At 30.3% G+C, this 24,201-nt stretch overlaps 1 protein-coding gene across 8 annotated transcripts in view; it reads right to left on the reverse strand.

The window, feature by feature from the left end:
- The window catches only part of LOC116773460 (multiple C2 and transmembrane domain-containing protein), a 67,299-nt gene that overhangs the window by 4,869 nt on the left and 38,229 nt on the right, over positions 1-24,201 (reverse strand). For 4 of the 8 annotated variants that reach the window (XM_061528811.1, XM_061528809.1, XM_061528812.1 and 1 more), the window contains 10 exons: positions 19,382-19,479; positions 16,904-17,015; positions 16,105-16,259; positions 14,724-14,918; positions 5,743-5,894; positions 5,340-5,498; positions 5,076-5,262; positions 1,553-1,749; positions 859-1,072; positions 398-543 (listed from right to left, as the gene is read on the reverse strand). In XM_061528811.1, the coding sequence (XP_061384795.1) occupies positions 398-543; positions 859-1,072; positions 1,553-1,749; positions 5,076-5,262; positions 5,340-5,498; positions 5,743-5,894; positions 14,724-14,918; positions 16,105-16,259; positions 16,904-17,015; positions 19,382-19,479 (1,615 nt within the window). Of the gene's footprint in view, positions 1-397; positions 544-858; positions 1,073-1,552; positions 1,750-5,075; positions 5,263-5,339; positions 5,499-5,742; positions 5,895-6,545; positions 6,694-7,300; positions 7,864-11,110; positions 11,345-14,723; positions 14,919-16,104; positions 16,260-16,903; positions 17,016-19,381; positions 19,480-24,201 lie in introns of those variants that run through there. The other 4 variants (XM_061528810.1, XM_061528815.1, XM_061528816.1 and 1 more) reach the window with 4 other exon arrangements.

The following is a 24,201-nucleotide window of genomic DNA, read 5'->3' on the forward strand; positions in this document are numbered from 1 at the left end:
AATTGTCTCAATTAAATTCATCAGATTGAAGGAATTTAAAGAGGTCGCAATCGAATGCTTATTTACATAGCGTTCCCTTAGAACTTGTACCATGAAATGATGTGAAAAATTTTCAATCGAATCTGCTAAAGATTTTCAAATAACCGAAGCTTGTGCCTGACGTCAAAGTGTATTGAAATACGCTAGAATTTCTGGATGTATAAATATTTCATGAGATTTTTACGTTTCGTTTAACTTACAAATTGCATCGTGGCGCTTGATAAAAAAGTATTTAAGTAAAATTCCTCATTAAACTATCGCAAACAGTTATTAGATTCAATATTTAATGGGTTTCCGAATTATATATAATTCTATTCGATTTTTCTACTTAATATGACGATTATGTCAATATACTTACTGCAGGATTTTGCCAACTTCGATGAACCACATAATTATAGCCTTCAGTCTCACTACATTTCGTATAAATAGTTGTCTTTTGAATTTGGCCTCTTGATACATATATTTTGCCTCTTTAGGGTTTACTACACGTATCGCTGCTTTAAGCTAGGAGTAAAAAAATGAGAATATAAGTTTAAAGGTATTTTTGTTTGTGGCACAATAAAATTTATTTCATTCCACTAGCTAAACAGATGGATTAGCTTCGATCTGATGTTATGCAGTAAGCTGTAACATCAAAATATATTAAGTGATTAAAAAGACTACTTCAAAACGTACTTTTTACTTTCATAATTATTACACAAGTTATATTAGCAAGTCTGAAATAATGCGAGGGTATAAACGTATGTATTAAGTTTAGACAACCAAAAAGTAAGATTTTTGACATAATATTAAATCTTTTGGAGACGTAACAATTCTTACCGGGTTCCAAATAACGTTCATCTCTAGCAGGATCTGAGGGTAGTTCCCTTTCGCTCTTGCCCTCATCTTCTTGTCTTTCAAAGCGAACCACCGCTTCTCCCCGTTTCGTATATTAAGTAAGGGTATCGCTAACTTCCCCAGGAACTCCACCTTATGGTCATGATCCTCGTCGTATACTGTTATTTCTAGAATTGAACTTATGTCTTTCACTGTGCTGAAAAATATTAATTTGTATACATATTTAAAATATTGTGTTCGTTATTTTTATAGAGATTGAAATTCACTTTTTAAATATGTAATCAACATATTAAAACAAAATTAACACATCCATGTATATAATTATTAAGACACAGAACATTTTTCATCTTTACTATATATTATTATATATTTTTGTAAGGTACAAAAATAAATTTGCGATTCCGTGTCAATTTCAATGACTCGTCCAAACAGAATCAATTTCCTTAGTTTTTATATGATGCTTTGACAAAAATGTTATTAAACAGACGAATAAATTACGGAATTATCACTTAGCTAAAATTTTATGGTCGACTGTTTATTTTAAAAGATTGCATTTACATAAATGTAAGCAAAAGCGACAGCAGACAATGTAATTTTACATTATTCAAAAAAATATTACACTTTATATGTTACTTTCTATAAAAAAAAATTTATTGTACGAGTTACATCAACTTACAATGTAAATATCTTCATCCAATTGGGATTTAAAGTCTTATACTCTGTGTGCGTCTGTAATCTTGCGTTACCCAGTTCTATAACACAGAAGGGGTCAGACTTCCCTCCCAGATCAGCGGCCGCTAGACCCTTAGCGCCGTAAACTTTCACACATAACCATCCAACACCGCTGGAATTTTCATTGAGATGGTACCAAGCCTGCAAAAAAGATGGATTTATTATTGGTGGTTATGGCTTACTAACTGTTCTGTTGACACTTTAAGGTTAAACGACTTAAGTTATATAATAAATAATTTATTTCTTTTATATATAGGTAATTTAAAAGGTGGTAAATATAGTAAGTGTAGATAGTTGTGTAGGAAATAGATTACGTCAGAAAATTTTAAAAATATAAAAAAACCCATCACTCTCTGATGTTTTTTTGGAAAGTAGTAAGTCTTGCTATTACTAATGCTGTTACGATTAAAACTGAACAAAATATTAGTTTGGAATCTGAAATCTAGCTTTTTAATACGATTGTTCTTTTCTATTTTTAGAATCATACAACGCACTTTTAAAGATGATCTAGGTCTTGCAACCTATTATTGGTGAATTGCTACAACAGGTCCCAAATCACCCTAAATATGGTTAGGCAGGGAAGCCGGGGAGTTTTTGTGGGTATTCCCAGTGCTCACTGTCAAGCCAGGACAGTGAGCAGTCAGTAAGAGGATTTCTCTCCGAAAAAAAAAAAAAGTTCTTGCAACCTATAAAAGGCATACTGATCATTCGTAACTGATAATTTAATAAAACAATACGGTAGTAAAATTTAAAAACTACTTAGCTAATTAAAAAAGCTTAAGGGAGGTTTAAAGGTCACCGCAAAATATTATTATACAGTTGAGAATATTTTTACATTTGAGCAATATTTAACAAACAAAATGACCTCATTCCCTTTGAAATCTCTAAATAAGCTTCTTAATTAGTTCACATATAACGTGGACTAATATTCGTCGTCAGTGTTGGGGTGATGAGGTTTTAGCCATAAAGTCGTTACAGCCTTATTTTTGTTAAAAAGGTATAAAAAAAACACACACAAGTTTATCAAGATACTATTCTCGAGCCCCTCAACCAAAACACGTTCGATAACCGTGAATGCTCCTTTAAGCAAGACTTAGGGCCGGGTCATATAACTCGAGCCACCAAAACTTGTTTAGAATCGTTCCGGACTTCATTAGATCAGATCTGATCTTAATCCACTGTATTAAGATTTAAGATCAGTTATAGAGAGTCAGTCTTGCTATAAACGCCATCATAACTTGGAGTTTCTAAAACCATCATAAGATTGGTAGTAGAGAACTTCCCCATGAAGAGTGTGAGCTGCTCTAGATAACTAGGACCAACGTTTAAAGGACAATGGAGCTAATGAAGACAGCTTCATACAAGCCTTATATATTTTTAATGATTTTATATTAATGTATTGAAATGCCACACGGTAATAGTAATAAATGTTAGGAACAATAAAATAAATGTTTTTTTTTGTCAGAACAATTATGGCAAATCTAAGTACACCCCGTATCATTTTAAGACCTTTGACGATTGAAGAAATATTTAGCTAAGTCGTTCAAGATTCAAAGCGTGAAAAGAAATAGTTAATATAATGAGATCTAAGACTTTCGCGAGTATTCATTTAAATGAAACTAATAGTTTCGGATTACTACGCGTTATTCTATTAATTTTTATAACAACATACTCCTGACGTTTTGGTCACTTAGCAGCAACTGTGATCACGGGTTAATATAACAAGTATACCGTAATTGCAGGTTAAGTTATAGAGCAGGACAGATTTTTTTTCCGCCATTCATTTATACAGGATAATTAATATCATTCTCTAAGATTTACAGTCTTCACTTGATTACGGTATCAATGTCTTGACCTTTCTTGTCTTTTCAATTCATTTCAAGTTAATCAATTTTGATGTCACTCCCACCTAGCTCTATGACTAGCTGTGACCTGATTTTCGATGGAACTGCCTTTGATCATCGTTCATTATTCATTATCATTCACTGTCCCTAGCCCACGATGGAGGATGCTTATGCCAACATTTTCAGAAGGGAAACAATGACACTTATATTAAGTAACTTCTTTGTATAGTATAGTACGATTACTGCATACATGTAGCGATGTAGGAATAGCAAAACTCATATTGAATGATGACACCATAAAACAAGATTTTTTATTTGTTATCGAAGGGCACGAATTAAACGATAAAAGTATGTTAAATGACGGTTTAAAATGCAAAGGCCAGATAGTTTAGATGAATATATTACAATCCTTTGAGACTTTCTCGTTTCATTAAATCACTTTACCGTCACAATACTCGGGTAATTATACGTATTCTTCACTGTACGAGCACTGATCACTTCTCCAAACGATTGGTTGCGAATGTGTCGAATGACAGTGCGACCACCTTTTTGTTACCCTCTGATGGCGCCAGGCCGGAAATATTTTCAAAACTACCGACTGCAGTACGTCATCTATGAAGTCTCTCATTAGTAATATTTCTTAGGTTACCCTCATTATACCCATAATTTATAAAATAACGATAACAGTTAGATGAAATAAATTATTCAAGAAATACGAAACTTATAAACACAAGCCCACTTAGAAATGAATACATATGTAAATAAGAATTAAAAATTCAAAACAGAAACACCAAATTATGTCAGAACAAAATGCCCGTTTAATAAAAATATAAATTTCATGTTTAAAGTCATGTGAAAATATATATGATCATCATTAATAAATATGCTAGTAAAAATCATTTCTTTTGGTGCACACCATTGAAAATGTACCGTATTAATTGAATGAGAATCCTGTTTGAATTGTAATAAAATAAATATGTAAGGTTAAAAATATGTCTCATCGATTTTGTATGTAAACAACAAACAATTATAGCTGCAACAGGACAGATATAGCCATTTAAAAAAAAAGGAGGTAGGTATTGGCAGCATTCCAATCGCTATCAAAGAGATCGTGCCTTTGATATTACTGAACACACGGGCTGTATACTAAAGTATGTATGAGGTGAAATGAAAGACGATTTCGCAAAAGAATTCTTTAAGTAGGTCAAGATTTACTTAAAAAATAAATTCTCCGTACTACAATTAGGTTTAAGTTACACGGATGATATAATTAAGGCGTTTCTTCTTACCAATTTATTACTGAGTTTTTATTTTTAAACTGTAACCTAATAACGTTTGCTGTTAAAGGCAGTTACTGAGCTGTATTATGATAAATTGTCTTGTTCAATATAAGCGCGAGAAAAAAGAATACTGAATTCCTATTAAAATGGAGTATTATGAAAATTAAACCTATCATGTTTTCATAAACCATAAAATTAGAATGTTTGTATATACGTATACATACACATGGCAGATTTATTTGACTACCACTTGTTTATTTCTCATAAACCTGTTTATTGATTTAGAATATATTATATATAGGCATGTTTGTATGAAATAAAAATCAAAATAGTATTTACTTACGTATCTGTTTTCAATAGTTTCAATGTCCCTTGGATTCTCTCTATAGCTGGCAAGATCAGTTATAGTCTCGGATTGCGTGGTGCCACTTATGGTTAGAAGAAGAAATATTTGGCCATTACCATCTTCTAGTTCCCGCCAGATATTGTGAGTCTTCTCTCTTTCTAATGTCGATAAGTCTATGGTACATCTAGAAACAAGAACGTTAATAAACGGGTAAAAGTTGCAATAAGTTTTCATTATTTGTTACTTCAAATCTTTTATTACCTCCCCAGGAAGTCGTCTTTGGTTTGTTTATCTTTGTCCCACACAGTGACTTCTAATATCTGTTCTTGATCGTCGTAGAGATGTAGGTCGAACTGTTCCAACCACGATGGATGTAATGTTTTCCAAACTACCTTACTTTTATATTTTTCGTTACCTAACCTACATATGAAATTAGCTTGAGATTTAAAGACAGTCAATTGATTTGGGAAACGTATATCTATTTTATTTGTCTCCCAAAAAAAAAAAATGTATTAGCTTTGATACTAACATATTTTTAATCAAATTTACGCCTTATATTTTAGCATCTTTTACAAAAACTCATCTTATTTTAAATAAAAACTCTATTAAATGGCAATGGTCCATCAGTGCTGGCGGTTTTTAAGCCAATCAAATATTTGCTTACCTAAATTTACAATATGGGTCGCTTGTTCTAGTGTCAATGTCCATCGCTGGAAGATTTTTTGCTTCAACTAAAACTATTGTTACAACTGAACTCCATATTTGTGCTTTTAATCTCTTGTTAACGTCGCTTAGCTTCGTGTTCTTTAAGAGGTACTGAAAAGATATTATATTTAATTGAAATCATATATATTGCACATATATTTATACAATGGCACTTGGCGATTTTAATTTTAAGCAGGAAATGAAATATTCTAAAACACATCAGGTACTTTCAGGACGTGAACTAAATTGGAATTTGCTCGTTTAAAGGAATAAGCATTGCAGAAAAAATGCAACACATAAAGCATATGTACAAGAACATAGAATATACCCACACCAGCCAATTATTTTAGATCGATTAAATAACCACAAATCTGATGAAGATAAAATATAATAATTCCACGGGAAGCCGAGCGAATGTGGTGGTAATTGAAAAACAAAATGTTAATACTTATTTGTATTTACATATAGATCCCGATATGTTACGCGAATATAGACGCTGTACATAAAACCGCAAGAGATTACAATAGCACATGTTGTACTTTATCGTAACTGAATATTGTTAGTTAAAAAACCGGAAGCAACAAAATAATCAAATAACCCACAAGTTAGTCCTTTTAAACCGAATTGTTAGTTATTGTTAACTGCGCACAAACACGTAACCCAGATTACATTTAGTATCACATCGGCAGAGTTCGTATCATCTGAATTGCCGTAACAGAGGAACATATAACATTAATATTAACCATGCCACCACTTATATACCCTATGGATTCTGTCGCCTTTGCTCTTAAGTTTCGGGAATCTGTTGCCGATTCTCTCTATCAAGTCGCTACAAGTGTTGATCGCGGTGGGTAGGTCGAGGCTATGAGATGGCGGTAGACTTCCAGATCGTGGTCTGATTTCTAGGCTTCTGTTGGGAAATATATCAAAAATCTGACATGAGATATGTTGGGTTTAAGATACGTTATAAAAAGTCTACCGGCAAGTATTTTATAAATAGTATATGATTGTAGTAAACATATGAAGTTCCTTCAAACTAGTATGTGGGTAGTTATATAATATTGTGTTGTATGTATTATAAATAAACACATACAATTATCATATATATTCCGAAGTAAAATCCTTTGAAAGAAATTACTGCTAGTTAAAATTAATTGTCTTAACCTTCATAAATATGTAGCAAGACAATGTTGAAATCATTTATTTTGTTAGGAAAATACATAGGAACGCTTATAGTAAGTGTAACGATTGGCTTTTCCTACGTGGAAATATATAGGTTAGATTCTATTATCATTCTGCCCACGTATTTGTTTTGTTAGTAATGTTTTTACCCATCTGCCTAACCCTTTTAACGATGTGTTTATGTATATTCGAACAGATAAAGGCAAGTATCAACCTTTGTCCGTTATAAATATATATTTATGGCAAATCGTTTCTCGCTGGTACTCATAGTTGATACAGATAAATGAGATTTTCATTATCTTATCATTGTATAAGATTTTTTTAACGTATCTCACCGTTCATCACACGAAGATAAACACGAATCACTTGAGCTGTAAAGGCTGGAGTTTTCATCCAAAATAAGATTTGATGTCGACCGACATCTGCGTGTTAACAATCCATTCTTTTCAACCGTAAGAAAATCTTTACAAACTCGTATTGGATCTTCATCCATAATGCAATTTGTTCCGTCAATGACAACGGAAGGTATTGAAATATGTTCTTTTGTATCCGATTGCGATGTAGTCTCATCTTTATCATCGTAATTATCATCAGTGGAACTTCTATCATATGATATATGTGAGACAAGTCTTGCTATTTTAGATTCTATTTTGTTTTGAAGCTGATCGTTTATATCTTCAACACGACTGTGAAGTTTATCTTGCAGTTTAATTAACTTTTGTTTAAATCTCTCCATTTTATTTTCTGACATGTTTCCACTTAAAACGGATTACACTATATATTCCAAACACTAGTTTCTCAGTATTGCCATTTCCATCTTGAATGTTTTCAACGTGTTATACAATTCAGTGTTAAAACTGCTCTATCTCAAGATTGTTTCCCAATTCAAATAAACAACCTATATCAGGATACCAGACTTATTTTAAGAAACAATTGTTATGATTTCGTTTGCTTCGAACATCTGGCGTAACGTTGAATAAAATATCTAAGACCGTTCAAATTCTTATACTTAATTACTATTCCTAAATATTATATGGAATATTTGATTCAATATATATCGAATTATAGGCAGTGGTTCAATATAGTAAATAACACATATACATTAACATAATATGTTTTCCACACTAACTCTATTCGCGAAACAAATATAGAGGTAATTTCTTTTACTTCAACGTTTGAACATAATTAAGGTACAAAATATATTTTGTTGTATATATTAAAATTTCGATTCCAGTATCCAGAACACCACTTTGACATTTTTTATTCACTATTTGATCTATTGTGTTTTTTATGAACACGTTATAATTATTTAATCCTCACTACTTATATAAATACAAAATAAATCACATACTTCAGGATGTGCCTACGTTTATCCTGTCAGGTTTTTGGAGAACTGGTTTTGCGGTCAGAGTCAATTAACTGCATTGTCCAGTCTACAATGGCCTTGGTTCAGTGTATTAGCTGACGTCATCGCTGGTAAATCATGGGATTATACTGAGATAATAACGACCATAGACATGACAAAATCTATTAAAATATTAGTTGAAATTAAAAAAGCGTATGAATTTTTTTGTATAAAAGTTCAACTAATGTCTTATGAGGAAATATATAAGCTTGAATAATACCTATACCGAGAACAGAATAGCGTTTTAGCTTTGCGATAGCCGTAGAACCTTCTCCTTTTCGGACTATCCGTTAATCAATATTGACTAGCCTTTTAGAGTACGAGTGAGGCGTTTGTACATTTCTGGATGATAATCTACACATCATTATGTGACGTCATGTACGAACTCAGTACCGTGACGATTGTTATCAATTGTGTAAATCTAGTGTGAAGTAATCTTCAGCGCATGTGGTAAGCGTATGTCATGGTGAAATTACCCTATCTGTGCAAGATTCCGCTGCCCTAATGCAATATAATCTCACATCCTTATTGGTGGATTATAATTTTTTATTTTATATAATGGTATTGGAATAGGTTTTAACATTTACAAATGATATACAAAAGGCAAGCTGGATGCTGAGGTGCATTCCTTACCAGCTGGGCTTAGATAGGTATGTGGCTGTGTAAAAAGGAGGAGATATGTGGCTGTGTAAAAAAAATATTTAGATGAAAAAAAAATATCTAATAATTAAATAAGAACATATGTAGGATTAAATATTTATCATCCTGAAATATTTTCATTTATTATAACATTTTTTTTTTAATCTTATAAAAAATACTTCAGTGTAAAATACAACGAATATGTAATCTTTGTCTGTTGTATTTAAATATAAATTTTTTGATTCACGGTAAATTTTGTACACATTTAATTTATTTGTTATATTAATTAAAATACACGAGGGACCAACGTGAAAATGGTCTTTGATATATTTTTGTCTCAATTACTACATAAATAATACCGTAAAATTATCCGTTTATTTTTATATGTCAGTGCAAAATTCAAAAAAAAAAAAAAATTAAAACGATGTAGTATCTGTGTTAAGTTTTGTACGTAATTTATTATCTACCGTTTTAATTCTCGCAACTTTTTAAGTACCAGTTAGTCTAATTGAAATGCTAAGTAACTTACAGCTGAGCTGACATTTATCTGATAAAGTCAAGAACGCGAATTTGTCTCAAGGGATTGATATCATTTAGAATAATTTAATTGTGTTCATGAAAATTTTGGTTAAACATCAACTTAGAGGTACTTAACAAACTGGTTATTCTACCAACACGAATGAATGCATTTAAATTATTTATCCTCAGATTTATCTTCAGAGTTCAGAATATTTATGACTCAATTTATTACTAATGAATTCAACTGTAAGACAATATCTTAATAAATTAAATAATTTCACACACAATACCTTCATTAAAATTCGTAAGTATCTATGCTTTCAATTCAACATTTTGACGCAAGACTTATACAGTTAGTAAATTTAAAGTAAATTCTTATTTAAGGAAATACAACTTAAACCTTTTTTTACTAATCGAAAATATATTATATAGAGATTAGAATAAAGGAAGACCAGTAAATCTATTGACGGATCTCTGAATATTACTACTTTTTTTTTTTTGTAATGTATATTGCTGTTAGCCCTGCGGCTTTTACAGCGTCACCGGAAGAGTGAGCCAGTGCTGGGACTGCCCGTTGAATACTACGAAAGTTTCTGCAAGGTCATGGAAATCTTAATTATAGTATTTCACTTATAACTATAGAATAATATTCTATAGTCATAATTAAATTAAAGAAACTTACAGAATTGCCAAAGGACGATTTCACTATAAATTTTTTTTTCGTGTCAAGACTAGTTCTGTTGATGATCAATGCTTCCGTCACCGCTGATAACAGAGTTCAAGTTTGTTGAACATTAATTACCATTAATTATTATTTAATTAACATCGTCATGAGCTATTTAGAACTTTAACTGCAAATTTGATCATTGGCAATATCTAGTAATATTTTACATATGAGAAATGAATTTTTAATTTATTGTTACGGTATAAAACTACCAACTAACGCTAACACTATTACATTTCCTGGATTGCTTAATATATAACCATCGATTCGTAATGTTAGATTTTTTAAAAAATTGTTGCCATTATTATAATAGCTATGTAGTAGGTAATGAATTAAAAAGGGAGAGTTTTTATTTAATTTTTCAATGAACGAAGTAAATTATTAATATAATTATAATAGATGAAAAAAAACAATAATAGTGCTTTATTCTGAAAGTTCGTATTTATTTGTTATATTATGCAAATTTGATTTTATCCACCTGGTTAAACGTACCTTTGCTTTTGTTAAAAAAAAAATTCAAAACCATTTTTGTAACTGTTGTCATGTATTTACTATTTGTGTACGTGCGTTAACTTTTTTCATTCATAAATATTATCACATAATAATATTAACGAAGGTTATTGAATGAGAAACGGGAAAAGTTTGGTGATGATTCAAAATTTGGGCTATGCATACTCAATGTGACGCTAATTTAATGACCCACAAGCAAAAAACATGCAAAAAAATATAAAAATCATATATATATATATATATATATGATAAATTTGATTTTTTGTTACGAAATATATAACCGACAAATTAAATAACCAAATCAATCCGTTAAAATTCGATATAGATTGTTTTTTGTAAACTACTGACAGATCATACAATACATTCTGACTTGATTTAGACCACTTCGACGGTGAATGTTATAAAAACAGTAACCAGTCATAGATACACATATAAAAACTTTTTGCACTTTACACACAAACACTTTATAAACGAAGTTCCCAAATTATTTCCGAACGCACGTTATTTATTTCTTTCGCTAAAAGAGGTTAGCATAAAATTCGCGCAGACTAGACGCTCGTATCTTACGGCGTCGCAGACTAACTGGCGTATGGCATACTTGACGATTGTACACAAGTATAGTGTGTAACATTATAAACAATGCACAGAGTTGAATTTGATTTTAAACGATTAACTTTGTAGTGATTGTTTACTGATACTTCTAAAGGTGTGTTTAAATATTGATGCAAGAAAAATAGTATTAATATGTGAATATTAATGAAAAAGAACAACAGCATTCTATTGAGGTTCAACGCCCTAGTATAGGACTGGATCCCATTAGAATTGAAAAATCACGGCATTTGTATTCGAGATTGGCAGTCTATTAATCTATTAAAAATATATAAATAATACATTCGGAGATAGAATTTATATCAGCTCATTTAAAATTAGAGAAAGTAATTCATAAATATTAACCCGTATAAAATAAAAACATGTTCCTAAATAAATATATAAAGGTAGGTATCGTAACCTGACATAACCTTGTAATGCCGTTCTATTAAAATAAAGATAACGCGCCATTAAAACTACACGTAATAGTAATAAACATTCAACTATTTATATAGATATTATTGTAATTGATAAATCATATATCAACTGATTTATATGAAAATATATTGGAATAAATTTTGCATCATAGATTTACTATGATATAGTTTAGAAAAATCAAGACTTCATATATATATATAAGATATTTTCAAAAATTTTTGATATTCTAAAAATAAAAAATAGGTAAAAATTAATGAAAATACCGAAAAATATAATACATTACGTGGTTAATTCGTGTGAGACAGACTAGCAACGTCAGTATCGTTTTCCTTGCCTTATCAAACAGCAATATAAAATTTCCATACTATTGAATCCCCAAAGAAGTTACTTTGTTTAATGCGATTTATGGCGTTACGGTTAAAGGTTTAAATTGGTTTGCACTATTGAAAGGACTTCACTCATTACGAAGTTATTCTTAATAAGTTTAAGGTAATTCTGAAAAGTTGATTTGTCAATTATTTTATCACTAAAATGATTCAGACGTTAGGACAAACAATAAGCAAGATTTTTACTAAATGTAAAGGTATGAAATATGTGCTAATGAAGAAAAATAATCGTTCCATGATATAGATAACTTGGTTCTGTTACCGTTATTTCTGAAAAGATTCTCTTTTGCGATTATGATGACTCACTTCTATGTGATCATTAGTTGCTAGTCCTAAGCAATACAAGTAAGAGTACACATTAAAATTACGCACAGTTTTATATCTATTTAGTTTTACATTTATTTTCGTCATAATTAGGTATGTTGCAATTTTTTTCTTTCTGAATAATTCTCAAATATACTACCGTCTACGATGTTGAAAAATGCCGAACATATTTTCTTAAAAAAAAAAGTAGGCAAATCGAGGATTCAGGATTGCGGGTGATCTTAATTTTTGTCTAGTGAAATTTCAATATAAAATCACAAAAGGACATGTTTTATCCCTATTCACTGACTGCCAAGAATCCTCAAAGTACCCTGAAAACGTCTATTTTTTAAAAATCAACAATCATCCCATGGGAGAGACTTAGAGAACTTTAATTTATAATATTTTCGCTATTTTACCAATGTTTTCAGATTTGAATATTGAATAATTAATTATGAGAAGGTATTTTCGATGGGCCAAAAATAAAAGTTCACTGTATGTATAACTTGAAGATAAATCTTTTATAGAAGTTGTAAAAAGTTTGTTAGTTGATAAAAATAGTTGAAATTTGAGAGGAATTTGTTAATGACTATTTAATAAGTTTTTAATATCACGGATAAGATTACACAAGTTTATTGAAAAATTTGGGTCTTAACGAAAAATTAGGTTAACTTTTTTTAACCTTAAAAGTGTGGGAAGATATATATCAAGGTCGTTGACATGAACGTGTATTGACAGATTATTGTTGAAATAAATAAACAGGAGTGTTCCGAGGACCTCTATTGTAAAAAAAATAATAAACAAATTTTCTCACATCTAAAAACAGTATATACGGTACATACGAATACAATCACGTATCGTATACAACTAAAAGTGGTCAAGTGTTGACAGTTTTAAAATATATTATCGAATACTTAAAATATGTTTAAATAAATTATCTAAAAATTAAAAAAAAAAGAAAATAAAAATTAAATAATTCTTAAACCGAATATATGTTAATGTATAAAGATATAATGTCTTATTCCTTATCTAGAGTTGTCTTAAAAATAAATCAGCGACTATTTTATAGTTACTATTTCAGTATACATCAATACTGCGACACAGTGTAGTTTACTTGTAAGTAATTGGTCAGGAAAAGGATTTAGAGCGTAAAATCGAATCTGCAATGTGTGCGGTAGTTACTTGTAAGTTACTGGCAGGACGTCCCATTTGACCTAATTAGGAACGGAGTGATTGTCCAAATCTAATTTATTTACGACTAACAGATGAACAAGGATATTTACAATCTGATTTAAAATCTCCATCATCGGTTCCTATCTTCACATTACATACAAATTGTTTCCTGTTCCTTATTCAATAACTTTCGTTAAAACTATGCCAATATTTGTGTATGAAAATCTATTAACGTTAAGATGTTAAATGTTAAACGTTAATATGTTAAATGGCGGTGCGAAGTTGGGGTAAACATCCTGTTATTATGATATCACGAACAAGCATTAAACATGCTTATTTTTAATTGAAATTCTTGTAAATCTCCTCTCATAGTTAATACAATTACGGAGTAAAAGAATTGTCATTTGATATGACAATTTATTATAAGGTTTATCAATTTACAAATTGTTTAAAAGAAATATAAATTTTATCGTCGTCTTCTAAAACAATAAGCAGGAAATAAATCAATGATTAGAAAATACGATTATGTATTGATGTATATATGTATATAGGTTAAATATACTCTTAAACATGAATATTCATTTTTAGCATATTTATGTCTTTTTTATTCAAAACTTTGCTTTCGCTGAATGATCCCCGCTGAGCATAAAAATGTTCCGTTTACAATGACCAGGTGCTAGAACAGCCTTTTGTTCATATTTTTTTGAGGATATCTTTCTTTAGGCATATACCACAGATAAAAAACTGATGTTACATTGAACTTAATAACCATACACATATATGTGTATTATCTATGATGATAAAGGTTTTATTTTGTTTATTTATTTAACCAAGCATATTCCATTTTAGAATTTGCTTTTCTTAAACAATAGCGTAGATCTTATTCAAGCGGTTTGAAGTGTAAAAGATAATAATCAAGAGACTTGAGGAAAAGCAGTATATTTTGGATAGATCCATTGTAATCTTAGCTGGAGGCTTGGGTAGGTAGTAATTGGACTTTAACCAAATATTGCAGAAAGTACAAAATTGCATGCAGGAAATAAAATATATGAATTGTTTTGAAATGATCCAACCTGTTCTTTGTCTTCTTGAGATTTTGGGTAAAGAGTGACGTTAAGGACGATTTCCCCCAAATCCTGGTTGGTCGGTTTGTTAGGGTCCCGCAGACAGAGAACCAGGTCTTGTGACCTGCCAAGCTCCAAGGCTGTGAGGTCCAAATGACACACACCCATGAAGTCGTCTTGTAATCCCCAATCGTAATCAAATACCTGAAATATTGATTCCAATCAAAAAATCCTCCTTATTACCCCAAATAATTGTTAAATAAAGATGTTCCAGAGATAACTTCCTTTTTATCGAGCTTTTATTAAAAAAAAAAAATTAAAGTGATAATTTATTTAAAATTAATTTGAATAACATTAACCTGCGATAGTGTTCCTACCTTCAATAACCAGAATACAAAGACAGCAACTATTCTAGATTACAAATCAATAAGACTTAGTTATTCGTTTAATAAAGAGAAAAAAGCACTCAAAGACAAAGGTAATTGGAAAACTCTGTACTTGATGAGACAAGACTTTATTAGATTCGAGGATCTTCAAGAGAGCTCTGTTATATCTAAGAACTTTCCTCTAACTTTATAACTTTTGTTTACGACCATATATTTATTTATATGACAAAATTAATTAATCCATATCTTGCTGTATAGCTTTAGTTCGTTAGTTAATTTGCTCTTATAAGGCCTCTAAAACTATTAACGGCATTTGTTAAAGTTGGTACACTATAAAATTAAAAACAATTTTTTTTATTACTTGCTACATCAATTAACTTAATTATATTGCTATAATACAACGAGATAAAGCATTAATGTCAGTATTATACCTAGATAGAATTCCAATATATCTAAAGTATCTCATTCAAACTTATAACCTGGATGAATATTGTACTTTTAATAGTCAAATAAGGAATAAGTCTTTGAAAACTTTTGTTAGTTCTAAACTAACTTAACACTATCTTTAGTTTAAAGGAATTGCAAGACTATATGGTTAAATTCTCCTCTCAGATATATATATATACTTTGACTCACAAAGATTTGAGTTTATTATTGATTTTCATTATAAATTAGACATAATATAAAAATAAAAGTGTTATACTATTACATGGACAAAATATTTAATCTATGATCATTAGGGATTCGTCTATTTTAGTCAAATCATGTTTAGCTTTGTTCAAAATGATCTATTTGACATTTATTTATAATAATAAGAGTTTTGAGAGTAAAATTTACTTTAAGTGGCAAATAGGAGATGAAAGAATTTGAATGAGACAGTGTGAGACCGGCGAATAATACTATTGGATAGAATTGACGTTGGGTTTTAACGGCGGGAAATTTAAGACGACGAGAGTTTTGAGTCCATTGTAGTTTTATGTGGACATCACAGGTTGGAAGCATACCTTTAATTGTACCGGAAGGAAAGGATCCTCTATGGGCACAGTGAAACATTCGTCCCAAACAGGATTCAGGTCTCTGTAAACTATTCTGGATTTGTGAAGCAACCTTCCAGCAACTTTGAATTTCACGTACGGATCACTGGTTCCTGACAACAAACCTGGTTTTGGCACCCGACAAAACAGGTATTAGAAAAAAATTAAGAAGCCAACATAATATAATAAATAAAGCCTAATAGGGAAGGGGGTCACAGTACAAAAATATGATAAATGTTTAACAATTTTGAAAAGATTCCTTTGTTTTCATAATTACTGACAAGATTTTTTATATAACATAAAATTTTATCTTACTAACTATTACCTTAGCGTACAGTGTTAGTACTACTTTAAAGCCAATAAGGTGATAATGTACGGGAATAAAACGATAAAATATACTGTGATATGATATTATCTGTGTTCCAAAGAATAATGCAATGCTAGGGAAATAGGAAAGCCAAAGCGTTAATAAATTGCAATAAAAAATATAAAGTGCGAAATTAAAATAATATAATACATAACAAAGTAATGTATACAGTATTTTTTTATAGAAATTTGTATATTGAATCAAGTGAAATTACTGAGTTAATAAAACTGGAAGATAGGTTTTAATATAAAGCGTGTTTTTATTTTCAATTCGAATAATTTACATACGTGAGTGTGGTGATAGTTTGCACACCATTGTTATAGCTTTGCTTGATATTTTTCTTTTTCATTGAATCGTGTCAGTGTTTGATCTGGTGCAGCCAAAGTGTTCTGTGTAACTTACCGTTTTTATCCATGGCAATAAGGTTTTGACCTCTCTTTAAATGTATCCTTAATTGAAAAAAGGAATATTGTCGTAACTGCTGCTCTCGCAACTTTTGCCCTTCGTCTGGTTCCTACAGGAAAAAACATACAAAATATTCAGTTGTCATCTTTAAAATATGTTATACTGTTTCATCATACTGAAAATAAAAAAAAAACAATTCGTATTTTATATTAATTACTCTCTCTTCTAAATATATGGAACGAGTTCTTGTATTTTATTGCGCCTGATGAAAATAAAGAGCTTTAATTTTGATGTACCTCTTTGCATAATAACCTCAGTTGTTGCCTAACATGTCGACATGACATCAAAGTTCAAACAATAAGTAATAACATGAATTATTCAGTAAACCGACATTTATTCAGCGAGGAATATATGATAAAGTTCAAGGTTTGACTAAAATTAGAAATGAAAATAGTATAAATAAGGTTAAGGCTTCTAAAAACTCACATATTACTTTTTATACGAAACTGAATACACACAATTTTGTTAATGTATTAGTAATCGTAGTTCATTCAATGAAGGTTTGTTTTGTTTTAATTTAACAACGAAATGGGTTATTACTATGGCGCAAAGACATTGACTCCAGAACAAATAGAGTTGTCCATGATCGATTCTGATAAAGGAGCGTTTAATAATGTAGTTGGCTAGCATTTATTGTAACTTAATCGAATAGTTTTGAAACTCGGAAAGTTTCTTCTTTGATGATTTTATGGAATGTATTTATATAGATTTCAAACTTCACCTCAGTCGTTATGTTTTGAATTTGTGGTAACGACCTTTAGATTTGTCAAAGTAATAACGTCAATTACCCTTATAATTATATTTTCCAATTTTACTTTGATGGCGGGACAATGAAAACGTCTGACATACCTAACTTTAAAGCAATGGTAATGTCGAGACTATCATCCTAAGTACTTCGTCATGGTAAATATGCACTAAGTGATTGTAGAAAATTTTAATAATGAATATATTTGGTGTGGTGTTGCGTAGTAAATCTACATCGATTAAGATTTAGTACCTACTGATATCATTAATTCTGAGTGGACTTAGTCTAACAATTTCATGAACAATTCTACACAAAAACTATATATGAAATCATAATTGAATTTTGATCCGATTCAAAGTAAAGTGGAAAGATATTGCGTAGAAATCAAATAGTAAATATGTTTTAGATATTTATGTAAGTCCGATTTTTTTCAGATGCAATCAGGTCATTCATAACAAAGAATTAGTTGTTCTAGCATAAAATAGTCACTGTGACGGAGATAGACATAGATAGACGAGTAAAAATTTATTTTATATTATTATTAAATTGATTTAAACAATTTAAACATTACTCAATATCGATTAAAAATGTCCAATTCAAATGCGATTTTCGTTTTAAATTTATTATGAGTGATCGTTAACGGTAAAATTCTGTTATTCAATAAAAGACAATTATCATCATATTACCAGACCGAATGAAAAAAGAAATAATAATAATAAAAATTACCTACAAATATACGCAAAGCTTACATTTTAAAAATCATGGAATGCGTTAATGTTTTTTTTTGCTTAAAGCATTTATACATGTAGATTTGAGAATATAAATTTGAAAATAATTTTAGTCCAAAATTTTACAGGTTATTATTACATCGTAAAAGTAGCCGTTGAATGAAGATATTCTTATAAAAATTACTGTAAAGTAAACAGCTGTTATGACACACCATAACATGTGTCATGTGACGTCACAAACAATTCAACTATTACGCCTTGAATCCAAGACAACTCGGTCTAATTCCAGGATGAATTAGAGCCTATTTGTCATTCTGATATGTAATCTATATAACTGTAAAATTTTATCAGAATCCATTGAGTAGTTTTTACGTAAAACTGCAACGAACATACTTACACACATCCTCAAAAACTTCCGCATTTATAATTTCAAAAAGATAAAATGTTCTTAAAGTCTACTATATGCGTTTTACTTCGACAAAACAAGCATTAATTTCTTAGAAATTTTCGTTACTTAAGCCTACCACAATAATATTTTTCAATTACGTCAAGTAATAAATTTTCAATCTGAATTAATGAGAAAAAAAAATACGAGAAGAATAAAAATTATATTTTCATATTATAAAATGACAAACAAGTGACAGATTCAAACTGGGTCTGAGGGTTTAAAGAGAAAGTACCATAATGTTTAGCTAATTACCAATTTTTTTACCACACTAGTTTCAAACTAAGCCCTGTAATTGTAAGGCATGGCGAGAGCTTTTATTCTGACCTAATGATTGGTTCAACATACCACCTGAACCTTCAAAAACTTCAGTTTTTTTGGGGTACTTTTCTTGGACATCAATCTCAGATCAGGATTGACAGGATACATGAAATTGACGGTACTGCAGTAGGTCGTTAGCGATATTCTGACAAATTTTACTACTATTGTATAATTACCAAAGCCAAAAGGTCAACTGGCGGTCGTGATAGATGTGCAGGGGTCCCAGATGTTGACGGCACAGGTTCTATTGATGTTTGCCGCGTCACTGATGTATCTGGTAACAAATATTAAATATAAATTGTTGGTTTAGGCATTATAACAGCTATTAGATCGTATCAAATTCGGAGTCTGAGAAGAAGATAAGTGGAGAAATATCTGAAAGGACTACATTGGTTTAACCACGATGTAAATAGACATAACCCACACCTTGAAATATATCACTTGTCTACAGAACACTATAAATAGAGTAAGGGATAGATTTGAGTAATTGCAACCTTTGTTTTGTAAATATTTAATAATACGTCTGTGAATTATGTCGGTCAAGAAATAAAATATGTTCAATTTGAAATACCTGCTTCTATTATACGTAGATAATAGATATATATATTGTCGCGAGTCTCGGATTCGTAATTTAAGATCAGGCTTAAATGATAATTACTTCATAGTTTTAGTGGTTATACTTTTATAAGTCTGCATTGATGTAAAAAGTTAAACAGCTAAAGTAAATATTAACCCTCGTTCTGTTTGATTATTCTTCTAAAAGGCTTTTATATCACTCATTTTCTAGAGTTTCGAGAGAGATATCTAACTCTAACTTTGTTGTTCGAGGATTTTTAAAGTTTTTTTACACTCATTTAAGTTTAACCAAAGCGAGGCCGTCGACGCAGAATGTTAAATCAGTTTTGTATTTTAAGTAAAAACTTGAAGGTAGTTCGTTATGCCTAGGACAAAGAAACCGTTTTATAAATATTTATCAAAGCCAGCATTGTTATAAAAGTATAATAAATCTACCCATAAGTCCTATTTCGATTTGAGTAGGTTCCATATTAAGAACATACCTACATTATACCTTCCTGTATTTCATATTTATCTTTGTATGTAGGTACATTAATTTGCAAAAAGAAACTAACTAAACGTCATACATGCAAATCACAGAAGGATAATATGAAATAGTGAATAATAAGAAATGCCTTCTTGATTTTTTTAAAGTAATATTAGTGGTCCCACTATCAGATTTTAAATAAAGTATTCATTTAAAATAGACAAGAAGTAAAACGGTGAGTAATTTGGGTTTGATAAATAGTAAGAAATTAGAACATTCAAAAAAAAATTTTTGAAAAGAAAAAACGAATTTAAATGTGTTCTATGAATGAATGTATTTATAATTAATTCATGGAATGTAGGGTAGCTTCTTTGTATGTAGTGACTGCGAGCATAAGTCAATGGCGCTTTGCGAGTCATAATGAGCATTCATTGTCTTCACAAAAGTTCGAATACTAACAGACAACTGAGGGTTTCCGAGTTTTAAACAACGACTTTTTATCGGATTATATTGATACGATTTGTCATTGAATATTATGGTTTAAATCAAACCACACCACGGAAAAAACAATCTTGTATGCTTATAGTAAATTAGTACTTCACTGTTATAGACGAAGCCATTTTGAATTTAGCTAGGAGTGTATAAACAGCAATGTACTCTTTGCACAACATGATTGTGTCACTTCAGGATTTTGGTCGTAAGTATTGAGAGTCAAGAGACGAAACCTCTTAGCATTCGATGGATTCACCGTGCGGTTGCCGGGTCCATCATTGCAGGGAGAGGAGCTTCAACAGTGCCTGGGACTTGCGACCTATGTGAAGGTTTAAGAGCCCTATCTAACGCTTGTTAAACGCTCACCCTATATAAAAGAATTCAATGTGTAAAATTTATGCTATATTTTACATTTGTATGGCAATGCTGAGACGAATTCGAGACACGTAGGATCTTCATAGTCTCGCCTGTAACGACATTTGGTTAAATTATATTCAAATAAATATATCTATCTCGCTTAGATATTAATAAATAATCTCAGCGTCTCTCTTTCGAAACAGGCGCATTAATCGCCACCTCCTCACGGTAGATTTAAATTTCTTCATCAGAACACACTATAACAGCACTCAGTACTCTCCGACGCCATATTGAACACTTAATATTCAATGTATTTTGTAATACTGTTTAGGTTTCAATGATTTAGAAAATATATTTTACAGGTAAGGGTCTTAATAAAATATTTCCCGATTGCTTTATAATCTTTGACAAATATGTTTGTTCTTCAGACGAAAAATAAAAGATGCAGAATTGAAAGGCAGAAATATATTGTACTATTCTTAAAATATTCATACCGATGTTATAGAATATTATAATAAGAACATTTCGTAAACATTTTTTCCGCGTTAATTGACAAAATTATAATTTCCCAATGAATCATGCATGAACTTCTGTATGACGTAACATATCTTAAGAATTGTCTGGTTTGTAATGTGTATACAGCTCGTGTACATCACACAACAGGCGCCTGCCACCCGATCTACCCTCTTCTCCCCGTGATCCGACCCCCACATTTCTATACCCCGCGGCTACTCACTTATGTGGTTTATCTCTAGCCATATTATTGCCTTAAACTTTAAAAATTTGAGAAGAACATATATAATATTTTATGACAAATTGAAGTTGAATTGTGTCGTAAATTTTTCGTAATCATTTAAATCACAGTCTGATGTAGGTGTACAACACCACAAACATGACAAGCGACGAACAACCACGTATAATAAAAGATTAATGAGAAAATCTAATTTTGGTTACATTTGGATCAAACAACATAAACATTAACAGACATAGGAATTATATAATGTTATTGGTGTTGGCGAGAAAAATACGAGACTTCTTGTCAGATCATAATTTGCTTAGTGGACATTTAATAAATGTCACGATTTAATATATAATAATATGTGAAATGCAGAACCATATTTTATTTCGTCATCTATCTAATGAAAGTCAAACGACTTGTTAAATTGATTCGCAGTGTATTATTAACATGGTTACATTATTTGATACACGTTACAAAATATAAATCATATAAAAAAAATTAAAATTATTGAAACATAGTTTTTGAATTCCCATACATACTTGATATTGCAATGTCGACGATTGACGATAGGAACAATTTAAGTGATGAGTAATAAATTACAAGAGACGAAATATCAACGCCCTTGTTACTTCTCATAACCAATTATATATGTTTGTCTTAAACATTGTGTTAGACTCTTCAATGAGCTAATTTAGTTTTTTCTTGAAGACCTTTTAGAAATCTTATGTTATATATATATATATGTCGAAGTAGGGTCTAAGTCAAGGATTTTAGAAAGAGTGACGTCATCAATGACTTTATTCTTGAATGTCGTCAGGAACTCAGACTCTTGAAGGTAACCTCGTAGACGGTTTGACGAATCCCTTATATCGAAGAGATCCGATCCCTGGAAAGGCTCGAGCGAGACCCTCTGTAATCTGTATTGTCGCCTCTATTTATACCACCGCAGGCGGTAATGCGGGTGACATCTGATAATTTCAACTACCCTCAATTATTGATTATTCAAATAAAATGAATTGCGCCGATATATATTAATAGATTGAGTTAACAAAAATAAAATCAATTTACTTTGAAAATTAATTAATACAAATATATATGATAATACTTCAAGATAGTTTAGTAAGAAACATTTTGTTTCTATTTGTAATACTAGCTTACATAATAGCATATTATCTTCTGCTAGCGTGGTAAAGTTTAAATTGTCATGAAAGTTGCTAATAGTAAATCAATAAAACGAATTATTTAAAGAAAAATAAGTATTCCACTTACATGCTATAAATTTGATGTCAGATAGTGTTAAGATAGAAAGTAGTGGTAGGAAATAAATAGAGGTAAGTTGTGTTATATAATCTATTTATATATATATATATACATATATATATTAATGAGAAAATATAATAATGTAATGTATAATATGCGTTTATGTAACGATAAAAAGTATTCAAAATTAATATAAATAACAATAAAAATGTTACATTTATATCAATTAAAACCTAAAATTTAAAAATAATGTTTATTCCACACTAATATGAACATTGTAAGTATATGTGTGTAAAGTGTGACTGTAGCTGAACAAGTTCTCAAAAAAGTTCGGCTTGAAGTTGCTGCAAAAACTGCGTTTATTTCTGTCAAACGATAAGTCGAATTAACCTTTGTCCTACCACGATCCTATTGTTTCTAACACTATTGTGATAGTATACTCTATACGTAAATATTTTGGGCAGGGGTGAATTTTTCAATGTTGACAATTGAAAAATTCACGTTTTTGAAATAAACCTAACTCCATATGCCCCAAATTTTGTAGGAATCTCCTATATGTGATGTAGGAATTATCTGAGAGTGCATTTTATAAAGGGGGGTGGGTATTAAAAATGAAAATTTTAAATTTATGTATTTTATGACTCGCGACCGGGCGGGTAGCGGCTACAATTTAATATTCTTACCTATTGTATACATACAAAAGAAAACTATTATTTTATGCAACACTTTCAATGCTATCTTTTAATCCTACTAAAATAACGTTGTCTGGAAGAGATTATTAAAAGATACAATTGCTTTTTGTATATCTTCGTTTTTAAGACAAATTTGTACTTATTTACAAAAAGTGTGGCGTCTAATGCTCTACGTCATTATAACTATATAAAAGGCAGTACCATTAATCTTTATAGTAACAACAAAAAACGTCAAATTTGTAAATTAAAGTCTATTTAAACCTGTACGATTACTGCACACTGTTAAATTTATCCTGTTCGTTAGTTAACTGTATTCTCCCAGAATTATATTTGCTTTTTTTATCTGTCTAATACGATCTAATGACCGACTACAACCTCGTCTTACTACTTCATTCAATTAATTTTTTAATTTTT

The sequence above is a fragment of the Danaus plexippus genome (genome assembly GCF_018135715.1).
Source record: "Danaus plexippus chromosome 22 unlocalized genomic scaffold, MEX_DaPlex mxdp_33, whole genome shotgun sequence".
Classification (NCBI taxonomy): Eukaryota; Metazoa; Arthropoda; class Insecta; order Lepidoptera; family Nymphalidae; genus Danaus; species Danaus plexippus.